We start from the raw sequence: 27,901 nt of genomic DNA on the forward strand, positions 1-27,901 counted from the left end.
TGATCATTCTTCAGAAACAAGAACTTTTTTATTTGGTTAAAAGGAGCACAGAGACATTTGAAGACCAGATAGTTACATCTCTCTCTTGAGAGGAAGGAGCCACAAGCATTGAAGAAACTAGAAGATAGTACAGAGCCGCTCCAATTTATTCTCCCAGCCGAAACCTGGACAGGGAACACATGATCACTGATGCCTACAAACACATTTTTACACGATTTCAGTTTCTTTCCTCGTGGCAATGTCAACGTGCTGTGCTTAACTCCACACTCATGGTGACCACTCAACTAGTCCCAACTCTTAAACCCCCTTATATGCTGATAGAGGCTAAACAGAGCCAGGAAAGACCTTAATCAGACTCTGCACCTCCAGAGTCAACACCAGAACCATCTTTGCTTTGCTGGCAAGAGAGGGACTGATTTCAGAACCCTCAGAGAGCTACTTGTGGTTATATAGGCAACATGTGAAGACATTATCTTGATTGTGTATGCCACCATTTTTTGTTCTAGATTGAGTATATTATTGTTTATACAGCTATTTAACAAAGTTATTACAAAATCTGTTGAACTTTAAATTCAAAATAATTGTAAGGCACATGTCTTGCACAATTGAAATTAGACAATTCTTGCCTCTAAGTAAAATATTGGAGTAGATACCACGGTTAATGAAATAACTTCTTATTTCTGAAGACATTTCCTAAACTTCCTCTGACCCAAAGCAGAGAAACTAAAAGAAGATGAGCCATTTCTAAAAAATGAAATTTTTCCTACAGTAATCGATGTATGTGTGTGTGAATTCAGTTGACAACAGCGATACATTTCTTTAATCAAAACAGCATGTATTGAAAAATGAGACATCATAAAAATAAATACTAGTACAGTCCATTCTATCAAACACTCATGTAAAGGAAAAATATTTTGCACACTGTAAATTTCAATGCAATTTACATTACATTAACTAGATTACAACTTATGAAAGGTGAAAGAGACAAAGATAATGGCTTCCAACACACACATTGCTCTGATGTGTTCACAGCCATTTTATCTGCATCTTATCCATCCCATTGACTTGAAGTTTGGGTGCATCCTTTAGCAAAATAAGCATGTCTCACTCCATGATTAGCACAGCATTATTTTATAAATGAGATAATGAACATATAAAAATTATTTTAGCATTTGCCTCAAGGGGGAGCTTACAGTTCATCTTGCACATCCTTTGAGATTTCAAGCCATTCCAAGCTAATGTTCTGATGCCATTCCTTACACAGATCCAGAATTATAAAACTCTGTTTTCTTTTCTGGAGCCAGGTCAATGGGTTACTAGACTTCCATGCCGCTTTCTTTCCTGGCGCTTTTTGAAATCCACAGTGTGGACTGGTTTGGGCTCGTTTTGGTTCTTCCTTTACTGAAAAACAGAAGAAGAAACAAACTCAATGTCTGAGACTTCTCATCACACTAGGCATGTCCTGGTCCAAATGGAGCTTCATCAGACTTATAAAAGTATCCTTCTTCTCTCATCAGCAGATTTTTTTCATTCCGACAAAAAATTCTGGATTATTCCAGTATGTGAAGAGGGTAAGCAGTTCATATAAGATAATGAAAAAAAAAATCTCTCTCTGACCCTTCATATTTTAGAATTCGGACACATCTACAAATATGTTTAACCCAGTTTCAAAATGTTTATTGTAATCACCAATGAATCTTCATTTTCTTTGATCAGTTATTTTTCTAATTTTGCTTTTTGAATAATCTGCCATTAACATAGGATGTACGTTAATGTCAAATCATCAAAGCAGTGCTTTTGTCCTACATATAAAAACTGTCTTATCCCCTCCACCCATCACTTTTTTTCTGTCCTATAGTTAAGTCATTTAATTCCCCAAAGGTTAATTTTGCTATAGTTTCTGAAACAAAGGCAGTTCAATGCAGATTCAGGCCTGAGAGAGTTCCTCTAGCTCTCAGGCTGACCTGCCCTCCACCCTGTCCCTCAAGCTGTGATGTCTTCTAAAGTGAAAAGTGAAAGTGTTAGTCATTCAGTCATGTCCGACTCTTGGCAGCCCCATGGAATGCAGCCCACCAGGCTGCTCTGTCCATGGAGTTCCCCAGGCAAGAATACTGGAGTGGGTAGCCATTCCCTTCTTCAGGGGATGTCTTCTAAGTTTTTCTATAAAGTGGCCACTTCTAAGACTCCTGCTAAAGTGGCTGTTCCTGAGTTTCTCTCCTCCTGAGTTGAAGAGAAGTCAGCCTCTCTGAGATACTTATCAAGATCAAGGCTCTTTTTGATCCAGTTTCCTGGGAATGAGCCCTCGCCTAGATCACTAACCCTGGTGGTCCCTGCTCATTTCTTCTGTACTTCCTTGCTCCTACAGACGCTTCCTTCAGTAGCATCTGCCTCCACCCCACGACCCAGGCATTCCTCCTACCCCATCCCATTCAGTCTCTGTCTACAAGACACTGTGCTGCTGAATTCCTTCAAAGAAAGAGTCTTTCTGAACAAGCCTGAGCCATAGAATTTCATAATATTACTTAATTGACTTCAATTTAACTGTAAATTTATTGCTAACACATGATTGTATCTAAATGATACATTTTGGAGATGTGCATCCAAATAAGTAAGATCGGCACAGCTCTACCTAGGAAGTTATCTTACATGAATAGAAAATAAGCCAAGCAAAGTTGATGAAAAACATAAAATTCTCCCAAATAGTTAAAACAAAAGGGCGGTTAAGTTATTAATGTGGCTCTGGGGTAGCATTAGTATTTATGTGATTTAAGAGTTATCATGGGTTAAAGAAACAAGACTTCTTATTTTGAACATGACATGGAATGACAGAAGTCCTCATGTGTACCCAACCGGAATTTAAACTTTTGCAAGGCACACAGATGACAATGGATTGGAGTCTTTGATGAAGATGGTGCTTGCTTTCCTGGAAGAAAGGAAAATGAGACAATCTAAGAGAGAATGAATTAAGCACTAATAGCTAATTCTGGTATCTGGAGATGGCTTATGTTTGAGTGAGTATATTTTCTCACTCTGAGAAGTATGTTTGAGTGAGTATTATTTCCTCACCCTTGAGAATTTCCAACATGTGAAAACTCCAAGGACTTCAAAGTATAAAAACCTGGAAGACTTGAGAATGAGCAGAGTCTCCACAATAATACACTATTTTGGAAGAAGGAAAGCAAACTTCAGAGAAAACTCACTGACACTTTGGTAATTTTACTTTTAGAAATGAGAAGATCTACATAATTTTTCTCAAATCCTTGTTCACAGCGATTAGCTATTTACAGCTCTTCATTACAGTTTGGCTGGGGAATGGGAGGGATTTATATCTGCTTCATTGTTTGCATAGTGATAAATTGTCTTTTCATCTATAGTCTTAGAATTAAGGGTAAAAATCAGATATCTACTATTGTTTTCATTCTGCATAAAATATTGAAAACATATACATATATATGTTTTTTTATATACTTTTATATATGTTTTTTTATATACTTTTATATATGTTTTTTTAATAAACTGAGTAAACAAATTACAGTGTTAATTTGCCAGGCTTTACTTATCATTATTCAAAAATGGCTTCTTGAAACAGTCAATATATCACAGCTTGGATTCTTTAAAAAAAATTTTTTATGTACCATTTATAGAGTTTATATCTATTTAATTTTTTTTTTTCTGGAGCTTTTTAACTCAGTAAGTGCTTTAGGGTTCATGAAAAGGAAAATGAAGTTTAAAAAAAATTACTTATCTGCATGTCCTTCCCTGTTGGAAACATTCTATCATTTTTTATTTAAAACACTGACAAAAATGTCTAGTTTATTCTAACAAGCATGCACTAATTTAAACCCACATCTTCTTTTCTTTGATACATACGTATATTTCACATATTAATGTTTTAGTTTAACTGTCAAACTGACACCTATGAAAAATTTCACCTGTAATTCAAGGGTATGAGTAAACAGATATAAAAGAATACTCTCAAGAATCTTGATGTTAAGATATATCACTTTATTTTAAGATGCCTACTAGAAAGTGACTCATTTTACCTTTGTTTCTATACTTAAAACATCCTTTGGAAATAAAACAGAAGGATGTTTTTGCAAAAGGTACTACAAAGTTCATGTACAAAAATCAAGTCTGGCATAGAACTTGAGGTCAAGATTAAAAGGTTTAGCATTACTACTTGTACTTAATATAAAGAGACAGTACAGTATAGTTGCATATGTTGTGGGCTTATAAACATTCACATTTCAGACCCATCACACACATTAGCCATGAGACCCAAGGCAAACTGTATGACCCATTTAAGCAACCATCTTCCCCATTGGAAAAGAGAAAACAGAAGGATACCTACTTCATACGGCCTGTGAGGATGAAATGAGATCATTCATAATCCTATAATCAAGGTATATGTTACTAGATTATACATACTGCATTTATACTGAAAGAATGAGAATCACAATTTTCTTAAGGCAACTGAAAAGCATAATTTTTAAAGAGTTCTGAAAACGTGTTTAAAGTTTTTCAAGTTGTCTCTCCATGTATGATTTATTTACCTTTTATGCAGCATCTGGAAACAGCAGGTTCCAAAAGCAACCAGGATCAGTAAGAGCAAAGGGATGGTTGGTATAACAACATAGATTAGGTTGGGAATTATTCCTACAAAAGTAAAACAGTCTTAATGTAAACAGAGAGTTGAGGCAGGATTCTGATATTATGGCTCTATAAAAGCTTTCCAAAAAATTAAGGCAAAATAGAATTATTTTCAATAAGCAGATACCAAGTAAGGTCTTCCCAAAATACTGAATAATCTAATGAAGTAACATATTTATGTTTGGTTAGAAGTTAAAAACAAAATCATGCTGCATGGTTGCCATGTTCCAGTTAAATGTCCATATTTCCAAAACTATTATTAAATTTGCAATTCAGATAGGGACTGGCTTTCATAACATATTAATAACCTTAGCTATCTCACTTCATTAATCCTTCTCAGTTATTACTTCGAAAACAAGCACTGATTATTAAAGAATAATCATGATTAAAGTAACTGTTGATTTATTGGATATGTAATTATCCTAACTAATAAGCTCAGTGCCGTGATGACATGCATAACTCTCTGGGATTAAGCCAAAATATGTAAATATTAACTGATGATAGAGTCATAACCTAGAGACAGAAGACTCCAGAGGCATAAATATTTGATCTTAATTAAATTCTAAGATGAATCAGTTTTTTTTAATCCTGTTCCATCACACTAGATAATGTTAGGTATTCTTGGAAAAATAAAAAACTGCCACACAGAACCCCCATATAGCTTGCAATGACTTTATTAAACAATTTTTCAATGTCACAAGAGAGAAAATATTCCTAATATAATTATTTACTGATCTGTTTGATTAGATTTACATGGTCTGAATGGTTTTAAAATCAGACAACTGAAAGTGAAAAGCACTAAGGTTTAATATCACATCCATACAAGAAAAGCAAATTAGAAAGCTATGTATTGAGATAGCAAATTGAAAGCCATTATCTTAGTCTAAATGCGTGCATACTCCGTCACGCAGTCATGTCTGACTCTTTGCAACCCCATGAATTTCAGTCCACCAGGCTCCTCTCTCCATGGAATTTTCCAGGCAAGTATACTGGAGTGGGTTGCCATTTCCTCTGCCAGGGATCTCCCCATCCCAGGGACTGAACCCACATCTCCTGTGTCTCCTGCACTGAGAGGTGGATTATTTACCAACTGCACCAAGCTGTAACAGGCCCCTAGCGGACACTAAGAGCAGTTTTTGACTACAAAGAGATTTGCATTGGGATTGGGTTTTGTCTCTTTTGCAGACAGTGGTGTGCCGTAGGCACTGGGTTGAAAGCTCATTGTATGTGTCTGCTACCTAATCTGCTATTCGGTCATGTCACTTGGTAGCCTGAAATTGGCCAGGGTGGCGGTTCTCCATACATACCGCAGAAAAGTCAAAGCCTACAAATTGGACTTTTTAAATCCCAGCTTTCGCCAGTCAATCCCTGAACATTTACCAGTTCCCTACTCCTTACAGGCTACTGAACACGCTGATTGACATCATAACACCTACAAACTGGGGAAGATCCTTACGAATCCACATTTTAACATGGGATACTTAGTTTAGTACTAGATACAGAAAACACAATTTCTATTCAAAAACTAGCTTAGGGGACTTCCTTGGAGGTCCAATGGTTAGGACTCTGTGCTTCCACTGAAGAGGGTGTGGGCTCCACCCCTGATTGGGGAACTAAGATCTCACAGTCCACACTGTGCAGCCAAAAAAAAAAAAAAAAACCACGCACAAAAACTAGCTTAGCATCATTTGTTCCAATGCCATTCTAAAATAAATTTCCATAGGCCTTTGTTTAGTGCACTTTTTCACCAAGCAACAAGAAAATTGGGGCCAACATGAAGCAAAAGTGAATTGAGAGAATAATATTGACATGTATTCACTATCATGTGTCAGATACATAGCTCGTGAGAAGCTGCTGTGGAGCATGGGGAGCTCAGCTCAGTGCTCTGCGATGATCTCAGGAGGGAACTCAGGAGGGAGGGGATATATATACACACTCAGCGGATTCACATTGTTGTACAACAGGAACCAACACAACACTGTCAAGCAATTATCCTCCAATCAAAAAAAAAAAAAGTACATTTTCTTCTCTTAATAGGTGAGTTAAAGACATATGAACTAATTACCTGCCTCGGTAACAACCACATTCTGATGAGTATCTCCAGGTTGGTTGGTAAAATACGTCTTTTCTACAGGAGCTGTTGGATTAATCTCTGTAAATAATAAGTACAGGTATCATGTATAATGGTAAATAAGACAAATGCAAATGTAGATGAAAAGAAAAGCTTATTACGAAACAAAATAAACATTGATTTCTGAACAACTTCCAGCTAATTCTATTTTGAATTTAAATTTATATGAAATGATTTAACAATAAAGGCAGCATTTAATTGTCTCTGAATAAAAGATCTGCCTGGTAACTCTTTGCAACTTGGATCCACTGGGTGAATTCCTGTAACCCCAGACTGCATTTAATGATTCAGAGCATCTGCGCTGATGATAACCTATTACAGGTAATAATGACAAAGGAGATATAAAAGTAGGCAAAGATAGGCAAGAATCGGTGAGCACAGGAAAGTGAGGCACTAGCTGTGAAGAAAACCAACAAAGATGATTCTACACAACTGTTGTTTAGTCGTTAAGTCACGTCTGACTCTTTTGCAACCTCATGGACTATAAGCCTGCCAGGCTCCTCTGTCCATGGGATTTCACCAGCAAGAATACTGGAGTGGGTTGCCATTTCCTTCTCCAGGCGATCTTCCTGACCCTGGAGCTGGCAGGTGGATTCCTTACCACTGAGCCACCAGGGAAGTCTTCTATACTGTTATCGTGTATAATTTAGATTTCCCCTCACAACAAAAAACAGCAGTTAACTGCATGTGGACAGTACCCAGAATTGATGATTCAAATAAAAATGTTCTAAAGCACATTTCTGTCCCCTACAAACAATGCCCTCCTTAGATTTCCTTCTCAACAGTATCTACATCTTTTAAAAAATTATCATAAATTAAGGCTGGCAAATTGTTTCTTTCCCTGGTTTTTCTGAGGCAAGATTTTTTCAATTGCCACACACTTGAAAAACACTGATTGTTTTCTTATAATGATCTGGTACTACTCTCCTGTCTAATATCTTTTTCTAGGGCACTATTGTAAAGAATCCACCTGCAATGCAGGAGACCTGAGTTCAATCCCTGAATTGAGCTGGAGGAGGGGATGGGAACCCACTCCTGTATTCTTGCTTGGAGAATCCCCATGAACAGAGGAGCCTGATGGGCTACAGTCCATGGGGTTGCAAAGAGTCAGACATGATTGAGCGACTTAGCACAAGCAGTGGTTGAATTAATAGTTTAGAGAAATTAACTAGAATTACTAAGAAATAACCTGTACATTTGTTTTCATTTGTTCCAAAAATATAACTGTTTATTTTTCTCAATTAATGGAAAAGAAAACACACATTCAGCATCTTACATTAGTTTCAGAATATTAAATCACTTCACTGTAATGTTTACTATTCTAATTTGGCCACACAGTCTCTATTCATTAAAAACTTAATCATACACCATCCTATAATAATATTTATTACTCTTTTAAACATATCTTGCCCTGACACCTTGCCTCCTCTAGTCTTTGCCTCCTCTAGCCTCTTCTAGTCCTACCCTACACTCATTCTTCTACAGAATTTAGGCACTCCTTGCTTCTGGTGCTCAACTGGTATTTGCTAAACAAATAATACAGATATTATGTAATTTATCAATATAGAACTGGTTATTTTTAAAATAGTTCAAAAGTTTTAATGTAATTGCTGATTAAGTGACAAAATTTTGGAAATACAATCTCATACATACAGTTTTTATTGTCTAAGAATAACAGTGCTTAATGTAACTTTAATAAATATAAAAATTGGATTCAACATTCAGAAAACTAAGATCATGGCATTCAGTCCCATCACTGCGTGGCAAATAGATGGGGAAACAATGGAAATGGTGAGAGGCTTTATTTTGGGGGCTCCAAAATCACTGCAGATGGTGACTGCAGCCACAAAATTAAAAGACGCTCGCTCCTTGGAAAAAAAGCTATGACCAAACTAGACAGCATATTAAAAAGTAGAGACATTAATTTGCCAACAAAGGTCCATCTAGTCAAAGCTATGGTTTTTCCAGTAGTCATGTATGAATGTGAAAATTGGACATAAAGAAAGCTGAGCACCAAAGAATTGATGCTTTTGAACTGTGGTGTTGGAGAAGACTCTTGAGAGTCTCCTGGACTGCAAAGAGATCAAACCTGTCAATACTAAAGGATATCAGTCCTGAATATTCATTGGAAGGACTGATGTTGAAGCTGAAACTCCAATACTTTGGCCCCTGGGTGCGAAGAATTGACTCATTGGAAAAGACCCTGATGCTGGGAAAGATTGAAGGCAGGAGGAGAAGGTGATGACAGAGGATGAGATGGTTGGATGACCTCACTGACTCGATGGACATGAATTTGAGCAAGCTCCAGGAGTTGGTGATGGACAGAGAGACCTGGCGTGCTATAGTCCATAAGGTTGCAAAGAGTGGGACACAACTGAGCCACTGAACTGAACTGAAAAATTGGATTCAGAAGCATCCCCTTAATAATGTCTCTGGATAACAGTGATAGACCCAAAGAATAAATATGCAACTCACAGGACAATAACAAAAAATGTTGGAGAAGAAAGTGATAAAATTTAGAAGTGAATTATTCAGTTTCTGTATATCTAGGCTAATTTTTTTTTAACCACTTTTGTATATCAGTAGTCATGCTCTTGTGGTGCTGGAGAAGACTCTTGAGAGTTCCTTGGACTGTAAGGAGATCAAATCAGTTAATCCTAAAGGAAATCAGTCCTGAATATTCATTGGAAGGACTGATGCTGAAGATGAAGCTCCAATACTTCAACCAACTGATACAAAGAGCTGACTCACTGGAAAAGACCCTGATGCTGGAAAAGATTGTAGGCAAAAGGAGAAGGGGGCGACAGATGATGAGATGGTTGGATGGCATCATTGACTCAATGGGCATGAGTTTGATCAAACTCAAAGAGATCGTGAAGGACAAGGGAGCCTGGCATGCTGCAGTCCATGGGGTCACAAAGAGTCGGACATGACTTAGCAACCAAACAACAAGTCATGCTATTAGATAACATGCAGGAGCAGAAAGAGGAGACTAAGTTCAAGTCACATAGTACTTCTGGTACAGTTGGAGAATAAAGTTCAAAATATTGTTACAATTTGTAGATTAGTTTTACTACTTGCTCCTCCAATCCCCACACCACTAAAAAGCTAACTGAAAGTGAAAGCGAAAGTGAAGTCGTGTCCAACTCTCTGCGACCCCGTGGACTCTAGCCCGCCAGGTTCCTCCGTCCATGGGATTCTCCAGGCAAGAATACTGGAGTGGGTTGTCATTCACCACCAAAATAACACTGACTATACAAGCAAGGAATTTAATCAAGCCAACATCCTTCATAAATAAGACACTAGGCTCAAGGAAAGAAGATCAGTTACATATGTGTGTGTGTTAGTCACTCAGTCAGGTCCAACTCTTTAGCGACCCCATGGACTGTAGCCCACCAGGCTCCTCTGTCCACGGGATTCTCCAGGCAAGAATACTGGAGGGGGTTGCCATACCCTTCTCTACCGCTGAGCCACTGGGAATGCCCTCTCCATCAGTTACATATAAGGTAAATAAAATAAAATAAAGTACAGAAATTCTAAGTATATTAATAAGACCAACCATGGAAGTGTTCAAGTGCTTCAAAAACAATAAGTACCTAAAATAGTCTTGCTCAAAAGCTATACATATTTGAAGATTTAGGTAGAATATAGAAGATAAAGAAAAAAATAAACTTTATGTCTAAAATGCTGTTCCATAGGTAGTATAAACTTAGACTACCTAATACAAAACAAGATTCAGAGGTAATAGTGTCCTGAATAAAGTGGTAAGTGTGATGCAAGGTAAAATAGTATACAAGGGTCAACTAAAAGTTCAAAGAAAGGAGAAGATAATATTGTATTAAGAACATACCATAATATACTTTGTTTCATTTAACAGTTTCAAGCACTTAGTGTCACAAAGTTAAAATGTCAGAGAATTTCAACTTTATAATCTTCTAAGGAAAAAAATCTAGACAAAGAACCTAAGTGCAAAACAGATTTCATTTTGCAAAGTCTTCTAAGAGGGTAATGATGGATTTAACCACCAAGAGGTTTAAAGAATAATCTCACCAGGGATAAAGAAAGAAGGCTAATATACTCAAGAGTAGAATAAATATAAGAGAAGGGTAAATCTAATCCAAGTAATCCCTTGTGCTTTACAGTCTTATGAGTAAAGAAGAAGTATAATTTCAAGAGAATAATGGAAATAGCAGTACTTGATTATAATTGCCTACCATGAACATGTGCTTCGAGGTCAGGCAGACAGCCCATGGGAGAGTTCAAATGAAACTTCCAATCACTGGGAGGAGAAAAACAGCACAAAGACCTCAAAGCCTGAGTGTCTAAGTTGACTTTCTTGGATCATTAAAAAGACGAGTTTAGAAAGTGCTGATTAGTCTCTTTTGGTCAAATTTCAATTCAGCTCAGCTGTCCTATTCAAAGTAATGCAAGTTTTTACCATTTCAGTAGGAAACCACACTACCGTAGCTCAGGTCAGAGCAGCCTCTGCATGTGCTGTATGGGGTAACAAAGTTGGAGACTTCCAACAGGAGGAAAGTGAGGGGGCATATTCCATAGACTGAGGACCACAGCAAGATTATGGCACATGCTCCTACTTTTCTGCACCAGGGTTCTCTGACATTCTGATTTTCACTGAGGAATAGAAACCAAATATCATGCCATTACAGGATAAGTTAATATCCCAGAGGAATGGTGCTCGGTTCCCTTAAATAGACCAGAAAATCTTCTAAAAAAGCTACTACATGTGTAAACTCATAGGTGCTTTGAAGACACACCTACTTTACACAATTATACTAAATGCTTAAATGTTTGTAAATAGATATTTATTCTTCATAAAACCTGTTTACAAAAACACAATTTGGCCTTAATATTAGAAATAATTACTGTCTCTTAAAGACACCTCTCTGGATATTTCTAGATACTCCCTTCCATTTAACTCACTGGGCAGTTGTTTGCTTTATAGATTAGTGTGCTTCAATACTCTGTCATCGAACTGCAAAGTAACTTTGTGTTTCAGGCAGAAAAACCAAAAGAGCCCAGGTAGCGAAGGTTAAAGATGCAACAATATAAGCCCATACACACATACAGTCTGCTCCTCCTGGCTTACAATGCTTCCTACCTGGTTCATACTTGCAGATGTAATTGTGCTTCATGTTGCACCTGTCGTCATTCCACTGGTAAAGGTAGGGGCCCCCCAGGCCAGGGTTGGCCGTTGGCTGATGATACATCACAACACACTTCTCACTTCCACAGGAAGGCTCATCAGTGTACCAGTTTCTGCAAGGACAGAGGACCAGGGATGCTTCTCAGGGACTTTGCCTGTTCTACTCTGACATCCTCTACAGGTAAGGGGCATCTCCCCCCAGTCTCTGCCCTCTGAGTCCCCCCAGAGACCTCTGCCTCCTCGGGATCCCTGCTCACCGGTACTGGGAACTGCTTCCATCCGACCACTGGTAGAGATCTGGGCAGGCACCGGATGTTTGCCCCTGGCCATTTCTCCAAAGCCCTATCCAGAAATCACTGTCGGAAATTCCTATTCCTGGCTTTGTCAGGTTCTGCAACATGCTTTCTATTAACTTCTGCTCTGCTTCATTCTCCAGGCTCAGAAGGGCTCCCCCTTCGCTCTCACAAGCCAGCCGTGCCTCCTGAAAGCTCACGCGGCTGGACAGCTCGTGGAAGTAGGCCATCTTGTAGCAGAGATGCTTGAAATCAGCAAAACATACTTTTTGGCCTGAAAAAAAAGAAAAGATATCCATGTCCTGATTATCTGAACTATCTTCACAATGCTACTTACTACATGTTAAAATGAAAGAACCAATCAAAACAGAAAGATTCTACCAAGAACGTTTCTCCCACTGAACCACTGCATAAAGTCTAGAAAATATTCTAGATTTCTACTTCAATCTACAAAAGCTAATTGATTCCCTAACAAACTAGTAACCCAAACTTTTCAAAACAGGGAAAAAGAAAGTATAAGTGGATCAGTTGTGTCCAAATCTTTGCAACCCCACGGACTGCAACACACCAGACTGCTCTGTCCATGGAATTCTCTGGGTAAGAATACTGCAGTTGGTTGCCTTTCCCTTCTGAACCAAGGGATCTTCCAGACCCGGGGATCGAACCCAGATCTCCCACCTTGCAGGCAGATTCTTTAACATCTGAGCCACCATGGAAGCAATACACCAAGAAAATTTTTGTAAAGAGAAGTCATAATTCTTCTGGCTTACCTTTTGTAAACTGATAGCTAAAGCAAGTGAAAGTAGATAAAGAAAGGTCAGGTATACACAGTAAAGGAAGCTAAAAGGTCAAAATTATGAAATAAGAATCATAATTCACAAAGGAATAAATAAAAAGTAAAGTAAAAAAGCAATTTCTACATAAGGCATCATGAAGTGAATACATTTAAATAAATTTAAATAAAGTGGCAAATATAAACTGTAAATATTTGTTTTTCTTGTATATATCTGAGAGCAAACATATTAAAATTCAAGTTAATAGAAGTCAGCATAAAGGTAAGGGTAATAATAAACAATTTATTAATATAGTGTGGTATTAGAAGTGACAGGTAAACCTTCTAGAGTACTCTAGGATACTTACAATTTGGAACAGAAATTTAAAATGCAAATTTTCACTTGTATTTTAAAGGTTTTTATAAGTTACAACACTCAGTTCAACCATCTATGCTGATATCTATGAATGATTTTAAAAGTCGCTATATAGAGAGAGAAGATAAATTTATGTCAAAATATTAGATTGAACCACAAATGAAGTTTAAGATAATTCTCAAGAGTTCTTAATGAAATATCACCTTTTATCAAGCTTCATTGCTGTGACATCACTAAGAACAACTGTGAAGACTTAAATACATAGGCAACAAAAGTTTCACTTAAAAGGCCTCTCAAAATTGAATTTCACATACCTCTACATATAGATCAGAATGAATACTCCTAATTACTTCGTGATAGAACTACAAATATGAATGATCACACTGCATCGTAAAAAAGCCATATAAATAACAGGAATAGCGTCCAGGATTTAGTAACAAAATTCCTATTGTTCTATTGTTTACACCTGCCTCTTTTTATCACCAAGTAAGTATGCCAAGGTCATACACACAGTCTCCACAATGGTCATGCTGCAAAACTTGTTTTGTTTTTCATTAGCTTCCATGATTCACCTCAAGTCTTTGCTATCAACTTTAAAGACTACCATGGCCCTGTCTCTGTCATTATTCCTCATCCCCAGCCTGCTGTCCACAGTCTCCACCTCCCTTTCAGTCTCTCATTTCAGCTTGAGGTTTGCCCTTGGAAAATAAGCTAGTGTTTTATGTAAAATTAAGGTGAGTTACTTTATACCAAGAAATCAAGACATAGCTTTACTGCTTACAATTCTTATTCTTCTTGGGATTGAAGGCTTTATTCACTGTGTATTTAATTTTATAGCTGATCAAGAAAATCTGTCAGTATTAGAGGGCTATTATAACACTGTTTCTAGCCAGTGTTAGAATATTTAAAAATAAAGCATTCAAGCTTTATACTCTTAATTACAGTACATCACACTGAGCCAGTGTTGGTATCACATCCATTCTCCCCAGAATCAGCAATTAATGGCCTCTGATGACACTTAGAGGTAGGAGGGAAGAAATCAGTGGAAGGCCATTAACCTCCCACCAGTGTTTGAGGGATAGGCATTCAGTATCTTGATACAAGCTGACAACAGCCAACTAACAACATAGAAGTTCCGGCAATGCAAGCAAGACAGCCAGGTGTCCTCTCTGTCTCATTAACTGTGATCTGGACTCAGGAGTAACACATTGAATAATAAGAACAAATTAAGAGACTGCCCCAACTAACGGTTAATGAAAAATAACATGTTCATATGAGTGACTACAGGAAACTGGAATTAAAGAGACACCAAAGGGACAAATCAGTCTGCAATAAATAATCTGGGGGAGATGACCATGGAAGTCCCAATGGTTGATACTAATACAATTTTTTTTTAAATTTCTAATTTATTATTAGGGTTTGTGATGATGTCAATGTTCAAAATGGTTGTCCCTGGCAATACGTTAGCAATGCCATTAAGCCTAGTGCTTTTTAGGCTTGTATTTTTAAAGCAAGCTCTATCTCTATTTTCATTTCTACATCTTTTACATACTTCTAAATCTCAAAATATATCTGAGCTGCATTCCCTTGAGCTTTCAACTTGTTCAATTTTCCACCCAAGAACTCTCAGACTTCAATTTGATCCCAGCACTTTTGAAATATTAACTTGTCCAATGAGATTGTTTGGCAAGATAACAGAAAGAAACCAAATTAAAAAAAAAAAAAAGATTAGCCAGAAATTTTAATGAGTTAAAAATTATTTATGTAACAAACCCAGCAGCAGTAGTTCAGAGGAAACGCCTAGCACACTTTATAAGCTAAAAGTCCATGCTCATTATCTTTGACATACTGAAAAATAAATGCAGAGATTTATTATTTATGATGAGGATACAAGAAAAATGGTGAAATTTCATTTATAAAATTAAAATAGTACTTCTAATTAAATGCATAAGAGAGCTTTAAGTGTCTTGTGGAAATTCCTAATACCACTACTAGGCATTAGAAATGTCAACCTGTAGATAAATGTCAGTCTGTACAGAAATAATAATAATAAAGGAAAAATCTAGAGACAGGGAATATGTTTAAAATAGCTGAGAACTAATACTGTAGGAGGCCTGGACAATAGCCAGCCTTTGCGTTCTCTGCACCAGGCACCATTTCTTTGGCAGTGGATGATGGAATGGTCCAGGATCCTGGAAGGTGGGGTGTAGACTGTGGTGGCCGCATATCAGGGGGACTCTCAGAGGATGAGGACAATGACCAATCACCAATTACAGATATATGTTAACTGCAAAGTGTATTAATTGAGTATCAGCTGTGTCCACACATTTTAAAACTGAAGTTACTAGCAGTTCAGCTTTAGCAAGGCAGTTTTGAGGAAATTATTAGCTATACTGCACATTTTTATGGTATTTCTATATAAAATCAGTTAAAGCTGACACTGAATTTCTTCACATCCAATTCTATTTTACTATCAATTTCCACCTTATTCAGCAAATTTGGTCCAAGTTGCAGCAAAATCAGCAGAAGCAACAGCTTCTGAACCGCTCACCACCATTTCAGCTGACCACACTTGGCTGTAAGAGCAGTGGAACTTTCAACAGCTGGGAAACAAATGTTGCCCTAATTCCCAGAAAAGTTCCATTAATACCGGTCTTCTGGAAGCAACTTTCCCACTTCTCTGAAGGCTAATCTTCTTAGGGAGCCATTACGACTACATCCCTCCTCATTCTGTGAGATCACATGGAGAATTTCCTTTTCTCTTGTTTTTAAATATCCAGAATAAATCCTTCATTGACTTTTTTGAACAAGGGGAAGCTAGTCTTCCACCTACTACATCTAACTCCATCTACTACATCTAATCTTCCACCTACTATTCTCCCACCTGTAAAATAATCAGATAACCACCTAGCAGTTTTTATTACACTAAGGCTAGCTTGATGACAATTTGCTAAAAGTTACCTAACATCTGTGGTGGGAAATCTTCTTTTATTGTTGGCTTATTTACAAAAGATAAAGACTTTTTACCTAGGAGTCAACAACTCCTGGTTTCATGCATACATTCATACATGCATGCATGTACACACACACATACTCATATACAACTACATAGATATACATGCACTTTAATTCAGTGATAATTTTTAGTATTGACTGCTAAAATAATCATTCCTGTCATTATCATAGCTAAGATTCTACTATTTCCACAAATAGATAATTCTGTCTTTTTTCTTAATCATAAAAATTCCTGTAGAGCTAAATACTGGCAGAGTCTTAAATGTTTTTAGTAACAATGTAAAAGCGGGACCAACTCGTAAGTCATGGCAAGAATTTTTTCTTCCTGGATAGAAAGGATCTATGATTGGGTTTGCGGGTGTGTGTGTTAAGTCACTTCAGTCGTGTCTGACTCTGTGTGACCCTATGGACCGCAGCCTGCCAGGTTCCTCTGTCCATGGGATTCTCCATGGACAAGAATACTGGAGTGGGTTGCCATGCTCTCCTCTGGGGGATCTTTCCCACTCGGATCAAAAGCCATGTCTCTTACATCTTCTGCATTGACTGGTGGGTTCTTTACCATTAGAGTTACCTGAGAAGCCTACGATTTGGCTGGGTTTTGCTTATATTTATTAAATTTCTGAAAGTTGAGTCCTCAGTTATGAAAGCAGTAACATTATTTTCTTATACCTCACACTATAATCATATATTATCAACATTAAATAAGTATTGAATTTTATCATATTTTTCAATAAAAACATGTAAGACATACTATGAATTCCAGTTGTTCAATTATGATCTACCTTTAGTTGCAAAGAAAAACAAGTTGTACAAAAGAGAACCTACATGATAAATCTTCCCCAAGTCAGACTAACTGGACTTTGGACATTTCACTAGAATACCATAAACCAATTTGCTTTTCATGGTTCTTTTTTACTCTACTCAAAATCAAAGGGATAAATATACTGAAACTATAACATACAATGTGACATTCTGATCACAATGCCCAAACTTTGAAACTAAAAAGGAAAGCTATCGATTATTTGTTCTGCTTTTACTGTTCAATATTGCACCAACATTTTAAGAAATTTTATTATAAAAATGTTTCACTATAATAAACTTTACTTTTGCAACAGATTTTGTAACGTAATTAATTGCATAGTGCACTATTAAGATCATGCTGGAATCCATCTTCCTATACTGACAAATAGCCAAAACAGTCTTGGCCATTGGTTAAATAACGGTGGCATCTGCAAATTCGAACTCTCCACCTTGGAAACACCACAAGTCTTCTGAGAAAGGGATGAAATTTATTTCATTAACCCAGTATTTAAAATAAGATCTAAATAATAAATGTAAACCAAGTAATCATGTGAGTGAAGAATTCAAACATTGAATCACTAAGAGCTGACTTCGATCAATAAGAGCTTTACTTGAACTGTGGAAATATTAGGGACATTATTTAAAACTTTCCTGGCCTCAGTTTTCTTACCTAAAAAGTAAGAGTAGCTCAGCAATTTAAAGAAATCATGATAATAGCCTGAGATTTATCAATAGCTAAGTGTGCAAACCCTCACAGCTACACAATCCATTGTTGTTTTTCAGTTGCTAAGTCTTGTCCAATTGTTTGTGACTCCACGGATTGCAGCACACCAGGCCTCCCTGTCCTTCACTATCTCCTGGAGCTTGCTCAAACTCATGTCCATTGAGTCGGTGATGCCATCCAACCATCTCATCCTCTGCCATCCCCTTCTCCTCCCGCCTTCAATCTTTCCTAGCATCAGGGTCTTTTCAAATGAGTCAGTTCTTCGCATCAGGTGGCCAAAGTATTGGAGCTTCAGCTTCAGCATCAGTCCTTACAACATATATTCAGGACTGATTTCCTTTAGGATGGACTGGTTTGATCTCCTTGCAGTCCAAGGGACTCTCAAGGGTCTTCCCCACGCCTTTGGGTAAATTAGGAAAGAGGATCTCTCCTGGTGATCCAGGCTGCTCTCCTGTAGGTGGCCTCAGTGACGGCTATGGCCTGAATTGCTGAGTCTCTTCTCACAGTTTCTTGGCGAAGCCTGTGTCCATGACATGACCTGCACTATTGTGTTTGAACCCCTTTAACCCCACAACTGGGATGCTGGGAAAGACTGAAGGCAAAAGGAGAAGGGGATGGCAGAAGATGAGATGGTTATCCAGCATCACCAATGCAATGGACATGAATCTGAGCAAACTCCAGGAGATAGTGGAGGACAGAGGAGCCTGGCGTGCTGCAGTCCATGGGGTCACAGAGAGTCGGACACCACTTAGCAACTGAACAACATCAACAACAACCCCACAGGTGGTGTGCATGCTCTCATCCCATCTTAACAATGAAGCAAGGGAGACACAGAAAAATTAAACCATTTGCCAAATTCACACAGCTCATAAATGGTTAAGGGTTTGGAACCAGGTAGTCTGGCTCCACAGTTCACACATATCCCCAAATTTCTAGGCTGCCTCCATGGAGGTCTCAGGTATATTTTTCTAAGGTGAAAAAATTCATGAATAAGGGACTGATTCATATATACATAATAACTATAACCTATGCTATCATGTTTAGCATTGGCTCATGATTGATTACCGGATGGCTAACGCATGCTTGGGGTTGTACATGGAGAGTTTCCCTCTAAGCAGAACGCAGAATTTCTTTTAGTTAACATTTAGACATAGGTTTCCTATTGCAACATCTATCTCAGGTTTTCCATATCTCCTTAATGATTTTTAAGTCCAGACCTTCTATTTTCCAAACAAAACAAGCAAGGTCCAACCTGAACATCTCCCCAACAACAAGGATATAACTTTAGTCAAATTGTCAGGCTATGTTCTATCATCAGTGATATGTTAAAACATGAAAGAAACAATCTCGCCTGGTAATCGTGTCCATCACTGACCTGTGTGCTAAGCATCTAAGACAGAAGACAGAGAGTTGGAGAAGGTCAACATTGCTAATGAGACCATCAGCTGAATTTCTACTTTGAACATCTTTATATAATACTGTCCCTTTTTAATGTTAATGTAACAGGTATTACCATCTTCCAGTAAAAGAATTATGAAAATAAAACCATAAAATAATGAAAAACGGCAGGTAAGGATTAATGACTATGATGAATGTGTAGTTTATTAAGTGACTGCTAATAAGATTAATTCATTCCTCTCTTGCCCAAGAGATACTTAAAGTAATTGCCTCTTTGAAAACTGCACTGTCATCAGTTTATGCTTTTGATGATGTCATGGAATAGTACCACAAGCTGGAATACTCTCAGCAGTTTTTTGCAGTTAAAAAAAAAAAATCTTGTATGTCCCTTGCTATTAATCTATGGGTTACTGGTCACCACCTATGATTTTGCGATATCCTGTGGCATTTGGATGATCAAAATGGAAGTCTCTAAATCGTCCAGTCTTCTAAATAAAATGTTTGCCAATTTCAGTAATTTCAAGTGAATACATATTAAAGTGCTCTGCAGAAATGTGGAGGTACCCTGAAACACACCTAATGCACTTTGCGGTATAAGCAGGTTGATGGATCACAGCTGGGTGCACTTAAAAAGAGAAAGTAAACACACACACACATTACTTCAAAACTCTTTAAATGCTTAAGAATATCCATGTGCTCTTCAGATATATTCTCCCATCTTAGAGACTTGAATTTCGTATACTTTTTCATATGTATGCATATACCCCCAAAGTAAAATCTTCTTACCTTTGTCCTAAAGAAGACGTCATTACCCACCAGTCACTTCACAAATTTAAATGATTGCACCCCCCAGAGATATCCTCTACACGAGAGATCCCCAACCTGCCTGATGGTCTGAGGTGCAGCTGATGTAATAATAATAGAAATAAAGTGCACAACAAATGTAATGGGCTTGAATCACCCCAAACCATCCCCCTACCCCTCGTTCCATGGAAAAACTGTCTTCCACGAAATCAGTCTCTGGTATCAAAAAGGTTGGGACCATTGCTACACAAATCAGTACTGGTCTAAGATCTTAAAGTAATTCCCAAATTAGAATCAAAAATTCACTAGATATTCTGTGATCACTATCCTTATGGTTATATATTTTTATTGCATATTCATGCATCAAAACAAGCATAGCCAGGAATTTTATAAACACACTTTTCTATTACTGCTAGCTGCTATGAAATCTTATGAGGCAGGTTAAGATAATGTTTCACAAGCTCATTCTCATTAAAATGCTTTCACTTCATTTATAAATAATGCTCTCAACTTTTAAAAAGGTGGTGTATGTAACAGTATTGGAAAGTATCTTATTGAATAAAGCTATGAGTTTGTATCTTTTTTCCCTAGGATAAATGGTTACTTGGGCACATTATATGGAAATTATAATTGTTGTAATGATCTTCAATAACTTAAAAATGCATTCCATATATTGTAAGTATGTTCCTAATAATGGCCCTAAAAAGCTTGTTTCAGTTGACAGACAGTTAAATAGAATTTTGATAAATGGTCCCTAGTGGCATGAAAAAGTTGATGCACCTTTCAAAGCTAACAGCATCCAGGGAGACATTAGAGCTAATATTTCTGAAATATCAGGCTTTAGACTGCTCTGTTCTCATGCCATTATGGCTGATACATACATTTTTAAAAATTAGTCTTCAGAGGATAAAATTACAAATCAATTTATAATGGTTAGATTTCAATGTGAGTTTGTATGGCAAAAGACAAATTATTCATAAGAAAAACATAACTAGGTAATTATTTTACTATCAAGTAAACATCATCATTTATGTTAAATCAAATAAATCATGTTCACTTAATTAGAAATTTTCCAGATGTCACCTACAAGATGTCTATAAATACTTACTGGAAAAACAGCAAAAGGTTTGTAAGCATTTATGCAACAATAGAACACAACATAAACTTTTCATCAATGGTTTTCTCAAGGTCTGCTTCATGCATTCTTCTTCTCCCTTTGCAAATTTTAAGGGATGAAACAAGAATGTACCTAATGGAGACTATTTAAGTCAGTGAAGTTTTTTGATGTGTTTAAGAAACACCTTAAGCTCAGAGCCTGATCTCTGCTCTTCACTCATTTGCACAAATAATTCTGACAGAGACAAAGGCAGTCAGATGCTTAATTCACACATTCAGATGAGTTTGTATGCTGGACTTTTCTTTGAAGCTAACATTGGCAGGAGGAATCCAAAGCCAGGGTTTTTGTAACCTTATTTGATTCTGCAATGTTTCCATTTATATTTAAATAATAACAGCCTGAAAAAAAAATGTAAGCAACATGTATTTCCAAGTGACCTTTCACACAATGTATTTAATTCCAATATCTCCAGAGGGCCAAAAAGTTAGTGGAGACTGATTGATACCCAGACATTGAAGGATTGTATTCAGAAGATGCAGAACATCACATTGCTGAGGGGAATATCAGTAACAATTAAGCTTAATAGGCCAATTTCTAAAGGTCTGGCTTCACTACTGATTAAGTCTCTGTCATCTGTCATCTACCTCTAGTGACACCTGTTATACAGACGCACAGAATGGGAAAAGGAATTTGTGCTTTCTACATTAAAAAAAAAAAATACACACTTAAAACACAACCCACATACCTCTAACAAATATCCTTTGCAACACTATAATTAGCATCACAAGAAATTTCAATAAGGGTAGCTATGCTCAATTTTCCTGTAAGGCCCCATTCATTCATCCTAGGCTTTCAAGAATCTTTGCCTTTTTTTTTTTTTCTTAAGAGACCTTCTCCAAAAGTAAGGGAGAGTGAATGTGGTATGAATTGCTCAACAACAGGACAGTAAAAGTCGTCGAAGAAAAAAAAAAAAAAATCAAAGCAAAGGCCGGGAAGCTTGCCAGTTCTAATCCGTTTCCTGGGCATAGACTCGACCGACCTAATTGGGCACCTACTGTGTGCGCAGACCTGCACTGATGATCATGCACACCTCTACCCAACTCGAGCCGATTTCGTGTTCTGAGAAGTCCCCAACTTGCAACAAGGTGTGCAAAGGAAAGATCTCCCACGACGACCAGGGGCCTGGTCTTTGTCAGCTCTCCTGAGAACAAAGGCTGAGCACCCCGGGGTCGGTGAGCCACCCACCGCGAATAGGTCTGGTCTCAGAAATCCTCTGCGTGAACCCCGGGCGGCCGGGCGGGACTGGAGTCGAGCCAGGCCAACAGGGGGTGGCATTTCTGCAGCGGCTCTTCTGTCTCTGGGCTCCGTCTGCCTCCGCGGTACCCCACCCCTTCTACAGGTACCAGCCCTGCGGCCAACTCTCTTATAAAGAAAGTCGAAAGTCCTGGAAAGCGCAGAGCTCGCTTCGCAGCTACTAAACCAGGCACTTCCAAAAGAAGGTAAACTTTTCTGGGTGTTTAGGGAGGGATGGGGAGAAAGCAGCATACAGTCCATTTCCCCCTGCCTCCTCCGGCCCCCTACCTACCCCGCACGGGTTTCCAACCCCTGGGAGAGCCTCCACCCCGGGACACGCCGGCCCTCGCCCGCGCGCCCCGCGGTCCCCTCTCGGCTTGAGCGCCCGGCGGGCGGCCCCGGACTCACCGCTGACCACCCGGCGGCAGAAGGCTCCGTGGAAGCAGAGCAGCGCGGCGCCCAGCAGCAGCGATACCACGCGGCTCATCGCGGCGCGGCGGCAGGTGTGGCGCGGAGCGAAGGTGGCCTCTGCCCGCCTGGCGGCCGGGGCTCTAACCCCGCAACCCCCCTGCCTCCCGGCTGGAGGCCCTACGCCCGCCGCCCGAGCCCGGCTGCCCGGCCCCCTGCGAGCATCGCCTCCGGCCGGACCTGGCGCCGGGCGCGCTGGTGCCGCGCGCGAGTGAGCCGGGTTTGGAGCGCACGACCCTGCGAGGGCGCGTCTCCAGAGAGGCCCCCGAAGTTAGGGGGTCCCGTGTCCGTCCCAGAAAAGCAGCAGGAGCCCCGGTGTGGACCCCGCCGCCCCCTTGGCTCCTCTCCTCGGCCTCTGGCCAGCGAGGGGCTGAGCCCGTGCGCCCAGGTCGTGGCTCCTACGGACGCAGCAGCAGCTCTGCGCTGGAGGCGCCGTCTTATATACCCACGTCCCCGAGGTTCCAGCCCCTCGCCAGGAATAATTTTTAACTGCTTCGTCTCTCCTGCCCTGCGGAGCATCCTTGGCCCCTCCCCTAAAAACTGGAGCCACTTTGAAAACAGTCCAGGCAGCAGCCCCTCCTCGCGCTCTCCTCTTTCCATTCGCTAGCAGACTCATTTGTGTAAAATGAGACAGCTTTGCTATTAAACTCTGGCAAGAGTTGGATCCATTTGATTTTCTCAAAGATTAATGTCCACGGGGATGCCAAGCTGTGGGGCCTTTCTCTCTCTCTCTCTCTCTCTTTTTTTTTTTTTTTTTTTTTTTTTTGTGCTATACTGCTTGATCATATGTATTGCTAGATGCAGGGCACTAGCCACTATTTAAGATGGATTGGTGGAGTGGGAGCCAAAACCTATTCGGTGAATTATACTGTTTGGCAGGTTTTTCCCCACCTCGGTTCTGCAAGGAGATTACTTCCAAGCAGGGTTGTTTGACTAAATTGCCACAGGAGTAAATTGAAGAGAATATTTGAAACACAGTTTTCCCAGCTGATTTCCATCTCACTATTTGTAGCTCCGGAGAAAACCATCAACACAAAATAAATGTTCGGAATACTTGGGAATTTCCTGGACATAAGGTATGTATTTCTTGGCAATCATCTATCAGTGAGGTATGCTGCTGGAGAAGACTCTTGAGAGTCCCTTGAACTGCAAAGAGATCAAACCAGTCAATCCTAAAGGAAATCAGTCCTGAATATTCATTGGAAGGACTCATGCTGAAGCTTCAATATTTTGGCCACCTAATGGGAAGAACTGACTCATTGGAAAAAGACCCTGATGCTGGGAAGGATTGAGGGTGGGAGGAAAAGGGGAAGGCAGAGGATGAGATGGTTGGATGGCATCATTGACTCAATGGACCTGAGTTTGAGCAAACTCTGGGAGACAGTAAGGGACAGTGAAGCCTGGCTTGCTGTAGTCCATGGGGTGGTAAAGAGTAGACACAACTGAGAGACTGAACAGGAACAAATCAGTGAGGTATGGTTAACAAAAGAAGTCAACCATACTACAAGCTGCAAACGAACTTTTCCATAACCTGATTTGGTCTTTAATGTAACAGTCCACTCAAGGATGCTAAATTTTCCTGGAGTACTGAAAAGAAGCTCATGAGAGTTTCATCTATATCTGGTCCATTATAGGAACCCTGAGGGTGGTCTCATAGTGGGCTTCAGTAGGACTGATATTTTGCCATTATGTTGCTTTAAGTGCATGAGAATTTGTTAAATAAAATCCTCTGTTTTTAGTTATTTTAAAATTCTTTGGCTTTTAAAACACCTCCTTGTCTTTTGTTTTCATAAGCCATGAGTACACTCAACACTTGTTGGACTGTTTTCTTACGGAGAAAGTTATTCTACAGTAAAGATAGATCTTACAGAATAAGATATTTTAACACTTGGAAGGATCTTATGGAATATGAAGTCCACCCTACTCAAGTAGAATCCCAAACTGATTACAATATCTAGTATTTTATTTTCCTTATGGAACCATTAGAAATACTAGTTTATTCTAGGGTCAGGGCAATTAACAAATCATGTAAAGAATATGGATTTTCACCACTAGCTACAGATCCAAAAGAAAGAGTTGTTGCTAGGATTTTGATTGGAAAATGGAAAACGTAAGTCCTCAAAGCCATGAAGGAATATATAGTTCAGTCTGTAAGCCACGTCAAAGAGTATCCTTGGGTGTGGCTATGTCAGAAAGTTGCTCTAGGGGTTCTAGAGAGGGCAACTTTTTTGGGTTTCAGATTGTGGACTTCTGGTTAGGTCCTCACGTGAAGGAAAGAAACCTAAAGAGCATTGGGGGTATCTTTAATAAGGGCACTAGTTGCTTTCATGAGACTTCTACTCTCATGACCTAATTCCTGCCCAAAGGCCCAATCTCCTAATACTATCATATTGAGAGGTAGAATTTCAACATGTGAATTTGGTCGAGGGAGGGGGGCAGGAGTGGGTATACAAATATTCAGTTCATTGCAATGGGCTACAAAGGAGATTTGTTACATTTAAAATTATTACAACTTTATATGAATATATTTGAAATGTCATTGTAATTTTTATATATTTATATATAAATTTATATGTAAAGTAACTAATTTATTCATTCTATTACAGTTTAAAAATAGTAAATTATTCTTCTGAAGACTATCAATATCATTGATAAGACATAATAAAATAAATATTTGAAAGTGAAAAAACAAAGCTATTACAATATAACCACATCAGCAGTAGGCACAAACTGTTATTTTATTTCTTTTCTTTTCTAAATAATAGTTATCAGTCACTTCCAGGAAGAGACCATTGAATCCAAGGTTTTCCTTCCAATTCTTCAGAGATGACACCTCGGCATCTGTTCAGGCCTATAACTGACTAAAATGCAAGGATGAGCATTTGGTCAAATTCTCCCCAGATTTACCTGTTCTTTTCGAACCATGTCTGTGCTATGGAATACATGACCTGCCTCATTCAAGAGCCAGTTTTACTCTCCCTCATAATTCTAGGAGAAGCCTTAATTTTCATAGGGTTATCTTATGAGCTTCAGTGTTCATAATGCTGTTTGAAATTTAGTGAAGAATTATGTGTGTGCATGTTCCATCGTGTTCAACTCTTTGCGATCCCATGGACTGTAAACTCCCTGGTTCCTCTGTCCTTGGGATTCTCTAGGCAAGAATTCTGGAGTGGGTTGCCACACCCTTCTCCAGGGGATCTTCCCAACCCAGGGACTGAAGCCCCATCTCTTACATATCCTGCTTTGGCAGGCGCCACTAGCACCTGTGGAATAAAACCTGCCTTCCTATCATTTAAAGTTTAAATTCAGGAACTCTTGAGTCTGTCGTTTTAACCATTCAGGTGATGAGATAGTATTTATGGAACTCAATTACTAGAAGTATATGTTATCAGATCTGAAGATTCATAAGAATTTATATGAATATGTAATTAAATATCAACTCAGTAGATTGAAATTTCCTTTTAGTGCCTCTTTATTAATTGAAAGCAATGCATTCAGTACCGCTGTTACCAATTTATCATGGGCCAATACTTTTTACTCTAATCTTTGCTGAAATACTAAATCTGATCTTAATATACATGGATACACGCAAGCAAAATTGAGGTAATTAAACCAAAAACAAAAAAAAAAAAACAAAAAACCCTATAAGCTAAAGTCATCCTTACTTCAAGTGTCCAGCTTGAATTCTCTAGGTATGTAATTGACAAACTGCTTACTGTGCATTGAAGTACGGGAAAATTACTTGGCTAAGAGAATCATTAGTCTAGATTTTTAGTCAATATGATCTTGGGCAAGTTTCTTCATTTTTTTGGTTTTGACTTTTAAAATATAAAAAGAGAAAGAATTGAAGTTCTGTGCTCCCTGACTGGTTGACATTCTGGCCCAGAAAGGTTTATTTCACAAGTTTCAAATCTTAATCTTTATGTTCACCAAGAATTATCCCCAACCACGATAAGTCATGATGTATATAATTGCTGTTGTTCAGTCACCAGTATGTCTGACTCTTTGCAACCCAATGGACTGCAGCACTCCAGGCCTCCCTGTCCCACACCATCTCCTGAAATTTGCCCAAGATCATGTCCATTGCATCAGTGATGCCATCCAGTCATCTCATCCACTAATACCCTCTTCTTCTCAGTTTCAGTCTCAATTCAGTTGCTCAGTCCTGTCTCACTATTTGCGACACCAAGGACTTTAGCATGCCAGGCTTTCCTGTCCATCACCAACTCCCATAGCTTACTCGAATTCATGTCCATCGAGTCAGCGATGCCATCCAACCATCTTATCTTCTGATGTCCACTTCTCCGACTGCCTTCAATGTTTCCCAGCACCAGATCTTTTCTAATGAGTCAGTTCTTTGCATCAGGTGTCCAAAGTGTTGGAGCTTTAGCATCAGTGCTCCCAATGAATATTCAGGAGTGATTTCCTTTAGGATGGACTGGCTTGATCTCCTTGCAGTCCAAGGGACTCTCAAGAGTCTCCTCCAAAACCACAGTTCTAAAGCATCAATTCTTCAGCATTCAGCTTTTTTTTTATGGTCCAACTCTCACATTCATACATAACTAGTGGAAAAACCTTAGCTTTAACTATACAGACCTTTGTTGGCAAAGGAATGTTTCTGCTTTTTAATATGCTATCTAGATTGGTCACAGCTTTTCCTCAAAGGAGCAAGTGTCTTTTAATTTCATAGCTGTAGTAACCGCCTGCAGTGATTTTGGAGCCCAAGAAAAGAAGTCTGTCACTGTTTCTATTGTTTCCCCACCTATTTTCCATGAAGTGATGGGATCAGATGCCATAATCTTGATTTTCTGAATGTTGAGTTTTAAGCCAGCTTTTTCACTTTCCTCTTTCACTTTCAAGAGACTCTTCAGTTCCTCTTTGCTTTCTGCCATAAG

The 27,901-nt window shown here is 38.8% G+C and overlaps 1 protein-coding gene across 1 annotated transcript; it reads right to left on the reverse strand.

Moving 5' to 3' along the window:
- Window positions 1–6: 6 nt before the first annotated feature.
- On the reverse strand, window positions 7–23,129 carry CHODL (chondrolectin). The gene is made up of 6 exons (XM_043893082.1): window positions 22,947–23,129; window positions 12,203–12,512; window positions 11,901–12,058; window positions 6,716–6,802; window positions 4,554–4,656; window positions 7–1,401 (listed from the first exon to the last, which is right to left on the reverse strand). Exons 1-6 carry the CDS (start codon window positions 23,023–23,025, stop codon window positions 1,317–1,319), a joined length of 822 nt encoding a protein of 273 aa, XP_043749017.1. The 5' UTR covers window positions 23,026–23,129; the 3' UTR covers window positions 7–1,316.
- Between the last annotated feature and the right edge of the window lie 4,772 nt (window positions 23,130–27,901).

The sequence above is a fragment of the Cervus elaphus genome, chromosome 31 (genome assembly GCF_910594005.1).
Source record: "Cervus elaphus chromosome 31, mCerEla1.1, whole genome shotgun sequence".
NCBI lineage: Eukaryota > Metazoa > Chordata > Mammalia > Artiodactyla > Cervidae > Cervus > Cervus elaphus.

What these genes read in the sequence shown, in the direction of transcription:
- CHODL (XM_043893082.1), bottom strand. Translation starts at nt 23,025, where the DNA reads ATGAGCCGCGTGGTATCGCTGCTGCTGGGCGCCGCGCTGCTCTGCTTC. An exon ending in CTGCCGCCGGGTGGTCAGCG is followed by an intron (nt 12,513 to 22,946) that starts GTGAGTCCGGGG and finishes CTTTTTTTTCAG; the next exon opens with GCCAAAAAGTATGTTTTGCT. An exon ending in GGAAGCAGTTCCCAGTACCG is followed by an intron (nt 12,059 to 12,202) that starts GTGAGCAGGGAT and finishes CTGTCCTTGCAG; the next exon opens with AAACTGGTACACTGATGAGC.